The 13,138-nt window shown below is 47.5% G+C and overlaps 1 protein-coding gene across 4 annotated transcripts in view; it reads right to left on the bottom strand.

Annotated features, from left to right (window-relative positions):
* Positions 1-11,629, bottom strand: part of Kirrel3 (kirre like nephrin family adhesion molecule 3) — a 555,265-nt gene extending 543,636 nt beyond the window's left edge. For 3 of the 4 annotated variants that reach the window (XM_029481205.1, XM_029481204.1, XM_021171554.2), the window contains exons 1-2: positions 11,555-11,629; positions 8,675-9,129 (exon numbers count right to left, since the gene is read on the bottom strand). In XM_029481205.1, the coding sequence (XP_029337065.1) occupies positions 8,675-8,729 (55 nt within the window). In that variant the 5' untranslated portion in view covers positions 8,730-9,129; positions 11,555-11,629. Of the gene's footprint in view, positions 1-8,674; positions 9,130-11,554 lie in introns of those variants that run through there. The other variant, XM_029481206.1, reaches the window with a different exon arrangement.
* Between the last annotated feature and the right edge of the window lie 1,509 nt (positions 11,630-13,138).

The following is a 13,138-nucleotide window of genomic DNA, read 5'->3' as shown; positions in this document are numbered from 1 at the left end:
GGCACTGAGCTCCTCGATCTTTATAAGGAACAGCTAAAATCCCCTCTTTATGCTTGGACACATACGGATGATTACCACAAATATACAAACGTGCAAGAGATAAAGCTTAGTAGGAAAGCATTTTCATAGTGAGGGCCACCTACAGTTCTGAGAGGTGTGGTGGTGCTGGTGGTGTGTGTGTGTGCGGGGGGAGGGAGGAGGTGAGCGATGAGAACAAGGTTTTCCTTCCATCCCAGCATCTGATCTTCTAATGCCTAGTTTATGTTGATGATCTGAAGCAGTGGAAGCTACCTGCTTCTCCATGAAGCACCAACCCACACAAAACAAGACTGGGAAGAACTTTGATCAGACATCACCTTTCTAGGGGCTGACAGCCTCCAACCTGCCTCTGTTTCTATTGCGATAAAATGGGGTGCTACTTGTGCACTGTGTTTCTGAAGATTTGCATAGATGCTAATTATCCTAGCTGTCATTATGCAAACAGAGGTATTGTTACTACTATTATCATCAACATGGCCAAAAGAATTTGCTAAGTACCAAAGAGATCTTGAATGCATGATCTGCCTCCTAGAAAACTATCCCAAACAACCCAATTGTTGCTAAGAGATAGAGTCCTCGACCACTCTTATGTCCTTTCTTACCAGTTGGCGTCCTGCATTCCTGATGACCTGAATTCATCTTTGAAAACACTCACAATAGAGTCCTGCTCAACAGGCCAGCCTCAGACAAGACAGTCAGAAATGTAAGTCTTTGGAAATGCCTCTGACTAGTTCTTGTAGAACATTTAGGGGTTTTGTCCCCCCACTGAGCTTCCTGCCAGCTACCATAGGTTCCTGGAGAGAATAGGTCACAGAAGACATGGGTAAATCTGAAGACCTATATTCTCTACTCCTGAATGGAAGGATCCTTTGCATGGGAGACTTGTGAAACATTTCTGACATTTGAATAGAGCCATCTAAGGTGCTACCTTGGTTCCCCTGATGCCTACAGTTTACTTTTTCTTGAGAACAAGAAAGACATTGCCAGCAAAATACCCCAGGGAAGCTTGTCTTCTTCCTCCCTTCTGACTTATTGTTCCTCCTCATTGCTGTGTTTGCTCTGTCCCTGTATTCTTCAGGGGTCTTCAGAAAGAGTTAACTCCCATCCCTCATATCCTCCAACCACCCATAGTTCAGGCGTCCTCAGCATTCCATGCCTCTGGTGCTTTGAGCTCTCCTCAACACCCCTTATCTGCCTTCCCTTGGGTGGGCAGACCAACAGTTAACTAGGTTCCCCATTGCTATTTTATTGTCCACTTTCCCATATCTGAACATACCAGCCATAAAGAAAGATGATCTGGAAAGAGGAAAGTGTACTTCCACTCAATTCTACAAGTTTTCAGCCTCAGGGAAGTACAGAGAATACCAAGAATAAGAAGTGAATCCCCACAACTCTGATATGGAGAAGACGACAGACCCTAAACTACTAACCATCTTTTAAGATACTGACTTCATCCTATCAATCCATCCTTAAAACATGTATCACGTTATTCACAACCAGAGCCAGCCAGCTTTGTCTTCCCCAAGGCTCCTCTCTCCTTTCAAACACATCCATTCTAGACTCTGCTGCTAAGTATGCCATATTCTCTTCAGTCCTCCTGTCTGTGCACACTCCCAGGTACAACCTGGACTACTTGCTTCATGCTTTACCCAGAGCACACCTATACATCTTTTAAGAGCAAGCACACATGGCATCTCTCTGGAAATCCTTTCATGATGCCCTGGGCTGTCTCTGCTGTTTGTAGAGCATCATTCTATAGCCTTCGGGGAAGTGTTGCCTCTCTGTCCAGAAATATGGCCTCACCTATTTCCACAGCAGTCTCTGACACCACACCTACCACACAGTAGGCTTAAAACAAGTGCTACATGAATGGTCTATAGCTGAGCTTCTTGTCACAGAATACTATTGCTCATAAAAGAAGGAGCAATCAACTTTGTCCCCTGAGACATTAGACCCTATGGGATGCCTGAGGGGAGAGTTGAAAGGGTAAAGGTCAAGTGCGTTGGCTCTCCTATTTTCAGTTCCCACAATGTCAGCAGCGGTTGAGAAGAATCTCAACTAGAAACAGCCACCCCGTGCTTTTCCTCAAGGGAGCAGACCACCTAGGCTATTCAACTTGATCTGTCTAAGACAGACTCATGCAAAATCTAATGGTTAGTTCTAACCATCCAAATCCCAGAATCAGGCAAATTTGCTTGACCTTGGCAGTAGAGACACAGGCAGGTACACACGTGCAAGAGTGCAGGACGACATGCAGAAACTTCTAGATTGCCAAAAGAAACCTCTCAGGGTACGTGGGAAGTGCCTGTGACCACAGCCTTAGCTGGGATGCCCAGGAAGGAGTAGATGATTGTTTCCCTCTCTCTCACTCACTAGAACCCACATGGGCCCCAACAAAAGAACAATGGAAGGCACACTATCCATCCATACTGGCCACCATTCCAAGGCATAAACTTATTACCAAGTATACCCAGAGAATGCTGACATTTATTTAATCCTCATAGTAGCATTGACTGTGTACTCACTGAAACACTGTATGCTTGCGGAAGATATTTGTTTCCAAGCAGCTTATGCTAAATTGCCATGATATAAAGGAAACACTTATCCAATATTGACATTTACCGACTTCTGGAAGTATACTGCCAGAATACTCATTCTTTACCTGTGGGAGAGGAGAAGGGGGCAGTGATACGCATGCTGTTTGATGCTAAGCTCTGCAAAGCAGGATGTGGATCAAAGTGCATTTTGGTGTCTTCACTAAGCCTTCCTGTGACTTTTCACTTTACAGCACAGAGTGGGTTTGGAGGGGTGTGTATGTGAGGTCAAAGTTCTGTCATGCTTAGTACTAAAACTCTGGCAGAAAGCAGAGCACAGCATCCCTTGTGTGCCTGGGAGAGAAGCATTTTAATGATCTAGAAGTATCTAAAGTCTCACTTGATGTGCATACCTAACTGGGTAAATTCTGATTTCCCCTCAGGGAAAGAAAATGCCACACAATGACATATGGAATAGTGCTATGTGCCAGTGAAGTCGGCTCGCACTTCATTCCTTGAACTGGAAATAAAGCCCTCTTCTATTTGCAATGCGGGTGAAGCCTTGAGAACCCAGGCACAGGGCACTGGCTCCCCTCTCCCTTACAGGTAGGTTGATGGCTCACTGAACTCCAGGCAGTGAACAGCCCCCAGCACAGCAGCCCCAGGGGAACCCTGGGGATCTAAGGATTTTGGCACATTCATTGGCCTTGAGAAAAAACTGGGGCTACAAGAGCCACCCCTGAAGTGAGGATTGGTGCCATGGTGAATCAAGCATAGGCAAAGGTGTGTGCATCACTTCACCTAGCTCCTCTTCGGTCGATTAGAACAGGCACAGGTGACCTTCAGGGCCTCTCTGTCTCTTGATTGACCGTGATTTTAAAGATGTCTAAGTTGTTTTTCTACCTAGAAATCATCTTAGCATCTTCCAGTGATAAAAGCTGCTTGCAGCTGAGATCTTCTGCTTGCCCACCTCGCTCCCCCCACCATCCCCATCTCCATTAAGACCTTAAAACAAGTATTCTTGGCCCTTCTCTCAACTCCTCCATCAAAGGCAATTTTATTTTTTTTCTTGTTCCTGTTTCCAAAACAGTTTATCTTTTTTATCTCCTTGGAAGAAAAGTACTCTACAAATCAAAGGTATCATTAGTATTGTTATTATTTTGCTATTGAAATCTCTTGAATTCACTCTGGATTATTCATGTGCTTTTTTTGGGTCTGCAATATAATACTGCCTAAGTCACCCCTACTGGGCTAAACAAAAATGAAAAATTGCATCTTCAGGCCTAATCCACGGCTCCACCCCATCTCCTGCTGGTCCTGGCTTCCACCAACAGAGGCACACACACCAGGAAAGACTGCTCCTTGGTACAATGCCTAGCTCACTGCTGCTATGCTCTGAGCCAGATCCTCCTTCCTGTACCCATGGCATCCTCTCAGTGCCCTGCTATGATGCTGAACCCCTCCCCCTCAACACACACCCCTGTGCCCCTGGGGAGCTTCTATTTCATCCTCAATAGATCTGAGGGCTCCCTGTTGGGCAGCAACCACTGAAGCCACCCCCATCCCCTACAGGCAGGCTCCATTTCCCCACCCAGAAGGTTTATTAAAGAAGTGGTTCCATGTCCTTGGCAGTAGTGCTCTGACCTTTCAAGATAAAGGAAGTGATTCTCCCTCCCCTAGATTCTATGCCACTGGAGTGCCAGGAACAGGGAGGCTCACACTCACCACTGTTTATCTTTCAGTCTGAGCAAGGACAGGTACCCCTAGAATTAAGTACCCCAGAGTTAAGAACCCTTAGAGTTAAGTACCCCTAGAGTTGTTCACTCAAAGTTTATTTTTCTGAATATCCTCTGAACTGAACCCTTTTCCCTCCACTTCATTTGGGGGGGGGGGCTGTCTAACAGGTTTGTGTTCTTTATCCAAGCTCTTCCTCTTCCCTCCTTTCCCCATGAGAGCTCTTGGCAAATTTGACCTCCTTGCAGTGGCTCCTCTCCTCCATGCTTACTGTCACCCCACTGGCTCCTGCACCAAGCCAGCTCTCCTCACTCAGTCTGTTCACCCTCTATCTGATGTTCTTCTGTTTCCTTGGAGATTCAGGTTTCTTATAACTCTGCCATCCAATGGCTACCTGGTTCTCCTTTTGATGTGCCCTGATCATCAGGAGAGCATCTATTAAGGAGGTGGATCACAGACAGATATTCTGGTAGGGGATGCTTCTTACAGGTAAAATGTGAGTTTATTTTTACTCTAAATGTTCAGAACAGCGAGGAGCATAGACAAAGCAAACATGCATTCAGGGTAGGGCAGAGGCGGAAACCTGTGACCATTCCATCCCAGGACAGGACAGGACACGACATGACTCTCTGGGAATGCCAGTACATGGAGAAAACACCCTTTTTAGAGCATGGGCAGCAGAAGCCACCATGTCTGTACCACTGTACATCGCCCAAAACTGTCTCAGAACCAAAGACGCAAGAAAAGCAGGGAGTCTTGAGCCCTGCTGAGACCCTATTCCTTCAAAGTCACCTAAGATGTGGGTGTGCAGGGTAGACGGAATGAGGCTGGAAGATTAAGGAGGGCAGAGAAGGAAATGGCTGTGGTGAACTGAAATAATAAAGGGAAAAAATGTAGCAAGTTCTAAGTTTATGGATGACAAGGGAATCAGTTCTTCTTCACCCTGGGGCAGAACATACCATTTCTCTGTGGGAGGCAAATTGTGCTGTGACATTATCCTTCTCTATACAAAGCTTGGCCATCCTGACAGCTGAGGGGAGAGGCATCCCCAGTGAGAGAGAGAAACTCTCAAACAGCATATGCTGGCAGCTCTCCATCCCCTATCAGGGCCAAACCAAGAGACACTGGCAGGGTGAGAACAGAGAACTGTCTCTTGACTTTTCTATTGCTACCTTACAAAGAAAGCAATAGTTGATCTCAATCTACAGGAGAAGCCCAAACTTTAGAAGAGGTAGGACGTTACTGACATCAACAATGTTATCTTCTGCCCTCTCTCAAGGGTTGTGGGACAAAGTAAAAGTGAATCAGTCAAAAATTCAGAAGAGCAAGGAGGATTGAGATGTACTTTAGGAATTTACCCACATGCTAATGGAAATTTCACAGCATTGGGGAGCTCTGGGTCCTGGGAAAAAGAATGATGAGAACTGCCTTCTCAGAACTCCAAGAAGACACACAGATTCTCACTGGGGACAAGTGCTAGGTAGCAGATGGCCATGCCTTCAGCATGGCACATAAAGTCCTACTGAGACCCCTGGCTCCTTGTTCTCTCTGAATGAAGGATTGTCCTGACCCTTTATAGATTTCTGTGGGAAAGCGTCCAGAGGGTTCAGTGTTCTCTCTGTGTCTCTGTCTCTGTCTCTGTCTCTGTCTCTGTCTCTGTCTCTGTCTCTGTCTGTCTGTCTGTCTGTCTCTCTCTCTCTGTGTGTGTGTGTGTGTGCGTGTATGTGTGTGTGTGTGTGTGTGTGTGTGTGTGTGTGTGTGTGTGTAGAGGGAGTTCCATTGTGGTAGCAACCTCACTCCTTGGTTAGGGAATCACAGTAGGGACTCTCTCCCACTAGAATCCCATGGGCTAGTCTTTCCATGTCCTGTTGAAGGTAGATCTGCTCTAATAATTTAACCAATGCATGACAGTAGGTATGATATGGTACTAGGAAACACACACACATGTGCACACACACTTAAACAGAATCTTCCGGGAGAATTTACAATACTCTGCACAACACCCATATTTTTAATGTGGATTAAGGCCAGAGAGATGGCTCAGTGGATAAACGTGCTTGCCACCAAGCCTGGTGAACTGAATTCCATCCCTAGAAACTACATGGTGGAAGGAGACAACTAACTCTGCAAGTTCTCCTCTGAGCTCCACACAGGCTCCTTTGCATCCACCTTCATGAGAGCAGACACACAAAAGTAAGCAGAGAAATGTAATATATATCGATATATTTTGTGTGTTCAGGACTCAAGTCAAAAGATCTTGCTATCACATTGCAATGAACCAATCAAACATCTTCCCTCCTAACTGCATGGTGCTGCTCCCCCACACATGATTTCTAGTGCTCAGAACAGGAAGCTAAGATTGCCTGGCCCTGTGCCTTTCTCAGAGACTTTTTGAGGCTGCTTTGGAACTTTATGGACTAAACATCCATTGTTGGACATTGCAAACCAACTTCAGAACACCAAGAATCAGGAGATGATTGCATGGGGCTGTGGTTTCTTCCTACTGCCCTCAGAGCTAAGAGTCGGTGAAACAGAGCATTTACCCTCGGTAGGTAAATATTTAAAGATTCCTATGAGGCAGTCAAGAAATAGCTTGGTACTGAGAAAGGATCAAGCCCAGTAGAAAATACATTCTATAATGATTCAGGCAGGCAGGGAAGCACTTAGACACCTATAGGATTCACAAGCCAATTTGAGAAAGTACTGATCAAGCTTCTAAAAATACAAAAGGCTCACAAAAATTGCATGAGATCCATGCAAATCTCTCTCTCTCTCTCTCTCTCTCTCTCTCTCTCTCTCTCTCTCTGTGTGTGTGTGTGTGTCTGTATGTAAGGGCCCCTTCTTCTCTTACACATTCTACAGGAAACTTTCCAAGTGAATTAGTTAAGAGGCAAAGGAGAATGCGAGTCACTATATGTGTGTGTATGAGTGTGAAGTGGACATACACAAGTGTGCACACAGCCCATTGGTAATATAACTCTACATCAGGATTCTGGTGCCGATTCTTATTCATCTAGTGGGAAGTTTTTGTGCAAAGGCTGTTTGTCCTCATGTTGCTGTAGGGGCTCCTGGGGAGGTGCCCACAACCCATATGAATGTGTAAGTGTGAACTCATTATAAATCTGCATAAACATGATTTATACATACTTCTACGGGGAGGGGTCCCTTGAGTTTAATCAGGAGTGATAACTGCAAAGTTTGACTTGCATGGATAAGTGGGAAATCAACAGTGACAATAAGGACCGGGGAAAGAGAGAAGGAAGCCTGGTTTTACTTATATTTGGTTTCTCCTGACAAGAGAAGCAAGGGATACACACTGTTTGCAAAGGTAGCCACCCATGGCAATGTTCTGCTTTCTTGAAAACTTTTACCCTTCATTTAATCAACAGATGGATGTTCTCTGTTGTGAATTTTTTTCTGAAAGTCCTGTCCCTCCAAGAGCTGTCCTGGCAGGCACACATGCTGCCTCAGATGGCAGAGGTGGCACTGGCATTCCAAAAGAGTGGGACAGAATGGGTTGACTTGGCTCTTTCAGTCTTAATTCCACAGGTGACTGTTGATGCCTTTAGCTAAGTAGGCGCTTGCTTAGTCCTCCCTCCACCATGACCCACCCCATGACTCTCAGTGGCAAGGATCCCAGAGGTAGCAAAGTTCTTTCTGGAGAGTCCACCTGCTAGGATGCAGAAAGGAAGCAATAGGCACCAGGGGCGAAATTCCATTTCATACACCTAATCCAGTGCTTGGTAGGATTCAGAATTCAGCCTTGCTCAGGGAAATGGGTGACATTCAATGTAACTCTTTACAAGCTTTCTTTTCCCCAGTCACTGTAAATACCCGGCTCAGAACCTTCTATAATCGCATCCCTTTCTGCAACTGTGCAGACCTCGCACATTTGCTTTAAACACACCCGGGCAAGTTAGACCTTATTGAAGCTGAAATCTCCACCTACGCCAGGCTCCCCTTTTCCAACCTGGCTAGAAAGGCGAGCAGGCACCCAGAAGTTCCTAATGGCCTAGCCACACGGATGTTACCTAATTAATATACCGGGTGCATAAAGAACATCGGAGAGTTGGAGTTGGACGTGGACAAGAGAGATGAGAAAGTGCAGCCTCCCCTGTTCTCCCAGCCCCTTCCTTCCGAAGGGAAACCCACAGTACCATTTTGTAGCATTTGCAAACGCAAAGAAGCATAGCTACTTAACTGCCTTAACTGCCAATGGGCCGGCACCAAGACCCTCAGCTAGTGCGAGTTCCCGAGCCTGCCCACCTCCCAGCTCTCAGCCCTCAACCACCCGCGCCCTCCGCCGCCGCCGCCACCGCCGCCGCCGCCGCCGACTTTGCTCCAACTCCGGCGCGCCGGGTTCCTACCTTGACTGAAGAGGAAGAAGCAGAGGAAGAGCAAATCCAGCTGGAAAGGTCTCATTCCTCAGCGCGCGGGCAGCCGGCGGGCAACTTGGGTGTGCAGTTAGTTTCTCTTCAAGCGCGGCGGCTGGGCTCGCGGTGCTCAGCCTCCGCCGCTGGTCCTCCAGGGTTCGCGCCGACCATCTATCTGTCAGTCGGTCTGTCCCTCCTCTGGTCCGCTTAGGTCTCCTTGTGTCTCCGGGTATCTGCAGGCAGTCGAAACCAAATGCTTGTTTTCAGCCGCCTCGGGAAGCCGGGATCCTCAGCAATGTGCCCACTCGGAGCAGATCCATTCTCTGGTTCTTGGCATCCCAGGCACACGGCTTCCTCTGGCGGGCTCCTCCCACAGCGAGCGAACGAGCTAGCGAGCGGGCGAGCGAGCAAGCGAGTGACGAGTGACAGAAGGGCTCCTTTCACAGAAGCTGGGGCGGGGGGAAGAGGGAGGGGAAACAGGTCATAATTAAAGAGGAAACACTTGGAAAGGGAGGGTTGCAGAAAGGCTGTGCTTTTCTTCTTTTCCCTAAACAGGGGGATATTCTGCTTTTGTTACCATTATTGACCAGAACGTATAGTGAGCACCGAGCGGAGCTGTGACTTTTTGTTCACACGATGTAATGTTGTTAAACGGGAGTGAAGTTACCGATGATTAGACTCGTGCACATGCATCAAAATGTGCCTGCCTTGCTGTTGCACTAGGGACTGGCAACTGGGCTAAAAGGTAGTCAGGGGTGCATCTTTCCCCAGCAGGGACTTGGCCAGTGTGTGTAACCAAGGCTAGGGAGTTGAGATAAGCACAAGCAGGGCAGGCTTTGCATTTGCAGGACTTTGCATTGCACTTTCTTGGTGTGTGTGTGTGTGTGTGTGTGTGTGTGTGTGTGTGTGTGTGTGTGTGTGTGATGTGGTGACTGGGGTGATGGTGGTGGTTTGTGTATATGTGTGTGTGTGTGGGGGGTGGGTAGAGGGGTGGAGGAGGGGGGTCGGAGTTGATAAGCCCTGGGTGTTTGGATCTTAGTTTGCTTGCACTGCTCCTAGAAAACAAAATGCAGGAGTTAAGAGCGAACGCAGGCAGGTTTGTGACACATACCTATTTATTACTATTATCCCAGTCTGTGTCTCTCCTAACAAGGACAGGCAGCAGTCTGTCTTTGCATTTGAGCCTCTCTCCTCTAATGAGCACTCCATCACTCTAAGGACGCCTCTTCTCCAAAAGGTGCTGTGAGTTTGATTGCCAAGGAGAGGCCAAGGTCATTGGCAACAATTTCTTAAGAACCTGCAGGTCTTTTACCTGTCATGAAATCCACTCTCAAATCAAACTCCATGTCCTCCAGGATAGCAACATTAATTTATCCAGGTCTATTTACTTGATACACATTTAGGCATGCCATGGGGGAAAGTAAAATTGACCATGCCTCCAGGAGCTTGTGAACCAAAGTGGAAGTTGAGTGCACACAAGACACAAACTCTAAATATCTTACAAAGCAACACATAAAAATATACAGTGTTATAGAGAGTGGGTGAAGGGGGACTGAAGGTAGAGATGGGGGAAATGAAAGATGCTCTCTCAATGTGCGCCATTCAACATTCAATTATAAAATCAATCATTACTTTCTGCAGTCTTTGGACCTTAGGGAGTCCTTTTAGGGATCTCTTACCCTTCTATCAGTATTACAGATATGGGGCTTTGCTGACTGCAAGGCACATTCCAACTCTGAGTTTCTACATGGATGTTAAAAAATGTATCTTAGAATTTATGAACAACAAAGAAGCAGGGGGAGGTATGCATAAGTGTGTACTGATAGGAGCTGACACCTGACAGTGACATTCAAGATCTATAAATTAGTAGGTGTATGCTTTCTTGACTTTTCCATTCTTATCATAATAGTTTGTTTAACTACATCTCTTAGAGGGTGTTAAACATATCAAAGGGAAATCTATAAGCTGGTGTGTGTGTGTGTGTGTGTGTGTGTGAAGAGGTTGAATAGCAGAGGCAGCCCCATCAGCCAAATTTGCAAGGCACAGGAGCAACATTAGCATAGCCTTGCTCCATTAGCTTGGCATATAAGAGATAATGCAATAAAACACAAGAGGTAAACAGAAACACGCAAAAGATGGGTACTAATCCCAAGTAGCATATGTGATATATGAAGGGTGAGGATCTGGTATATATAGTGTTGAACATCAGCAGCAGTTTTTCACTAAATATTCAGGACCAAGGGAGATGAAAGGTCTGAGTCCCACTTCAAAGGCCAAACCATGCAGAGAACGAACCTGCTAAGAGGTAGAAGGAATGTACCTGCCCAGGCAGCATTTGATATTTTAACTAAAGATTTATCCTCTCAGCTGTTGGTTAATTTTCATTGCAAGCTTCTAAATGGCCCGCGGCCCAGGTTTAATTCAGCCCCTCTGGGGGAAATATTTAAAAAAAAAAAACAGGGTCGTGAGGTCAGTGAAGTGTGCAATACACGGCTGGTCATCAGAAACACATAGCAGTGTATGCGCACCATACCGGCAAGGCAAGCTCACTCTTGGAAAAGAGGAGTGGGAGTCCAAGGTTGGGAGGATCAACGTTTTGCTTTGGATCTTGTCTCCAGGATCCGTCTCGTGACCCCCTACGCTGGTTGCGGACCCTCCCCCTTTCTAGCCAGCAGGGTGTGTTTCCCTCCACCGCGGACCCCATTCACTCCCTCCCTCAGCCTCCGGCCTCCCGCAGAAAGAGGAAAAGGCTTGGATTAAGTAATGAGCGGACTGCTTCTAAAAGGACCAGGAGGCGTTTAAATCCTGAGTGCCGGAAAACCAACGGCAATCTTCCGCGGCTACCACGTGGGGCAGAGAGAAGGCGAGCGATACCTGCAGGACCCACAGGCAGCCGGGCTCTGGCGCCGGCGCCAGCCCCGACGGAGGCCCCGCCATCTCCGCCCGCGCAGGCTGGCGGCCTCACCTCCTCCGGGGGCTCGGTTAACCTCCCGGCTCTGTAGGATGGCCTGTTCGCAGTTCGCTGCGAGGGAGGAGGGAGGCAGGCGATGAGAGGACGGCTCCACCTGATGGAGAAGCTTGGAGAGTCCTTAGACCGGTAGTGCGCATCCAAGACTGGCAAGGAGAGCGAGCACCATCCCTGCAGGCAGCCTCACCATTTAGGGGGTGATACGCAGAGGACGGGGTCTCAGAGCACAAAGCCTATGGGAATAGTAGCCATCGAGAGATTGCAGAAAGCCAGCAACTTGGGAAGCAGCCTAAATTCAGCTTTCAACACAGACTGACTCCAGGTCTCCTTGGAGTCCACTGTGAAAGGCTGGGTCCCTCACCAGCAGGTGGCACCCTCTCCAGTCTTTCTTCTCCAAGCTTATAGTCTGGGAGGGGGACTTCCCTAGCCCCCCGGACCTGGTGCCCAGGCCCTTAGCACCAAGTGCTCTGTCCTTTGAATCCTCGCCCTCCCCCGTCCCCCACCTCCACTTAGTTTCCTGCGGGGTAAGCAGGGAGATCTCTCAGAGAGCTGCGTGCTGTTAGGTGTCCACAGAGAATCGCACGTAGCTTCCAATTCTGCTACTTGCTGGCCAAGAAGTTGCAGAAGGACCAAGCCCCCATCGGATAGCTTCCAAGTCCTGCTCACTGGCAGTGAGCATGTCCTCTGCTTCCCACTAAGCCACGCTGAAATCAAAGGAGAGTACTATTGTTCTGTCTTGTAAGGGCTAGCCTTCAGACAGACTCTACAGACTCAGGCTTATTATGGTCCCAGTGGCCATTTTTCAATGACCACTGTCGTGGCTCTCTGTCTACTATCAATAACATCATCTATTGCCCAGGTTTTCTGCTAATGCTCAATTGGAGATTTTAAGGCGCGTAGAAAGAGTATTTGATTTCCTCTTCTTGCAAAGTTTGTCCTTTATTTTGGGGAGAGGTAGACACCCAGGAAAAACCATGAATCGCCACACTGGCTTTTTAATAAGAAAGGAATTGCCCTGAAGGTCATCATCTATGGCAGATCATCTTTTTTAGATGGGATCAGGTGGATTTGCCTGATAGGGCAAGGATCTATAGAACTAAAAAAGTCAGGACACAGGGCATCTTGTGGCCCAGAGCCTCTGTTGGTACTCTGCTGGCTCCCCACCCCCACCACACACTGTCTCAATGTACCCATGTGCATCCGTAGGACCCCTAAGGAGAAGGAACAGCTTCTTTACGAGGCAGGCAGTCCGCACCGAATTCCCAACTTATGACGTCTTTGCAGTACATACATTATAAACCACATTCTTTTGATTTTTACACATTCTGCCTGTTCTGGTTGAAACCTTCTTGCCCAGAGATTTAACACATTTTGAAGGGGTCCCTACTGGGAGCTCAGAGTAAGCTGACTCTCCATGCCTAGTGAAGTTAATAAGGGCTGGAAACTACATACACTTCTAGAAACCAAATGGTTTGCAGAGGCCCTCTCTG

This window comes from Mus caroli, chromosome 9 (assembly GCF_900094665.2).
Source record: "Mus caroli chromosome 9, CAROLI_EIJ_v1.1, whole genome shotgun sequence".
Classification (NCBI taxonomy): Eukaryota; Metazoa; Chordata; class Mammalia; order Rodentia; family Muridae; genus Mus; species Mus caroli.
Note: the sequence above shows the minus strand (reverse complement) of the source record. Positions and strands in the feature narration are given on the sequence as shown.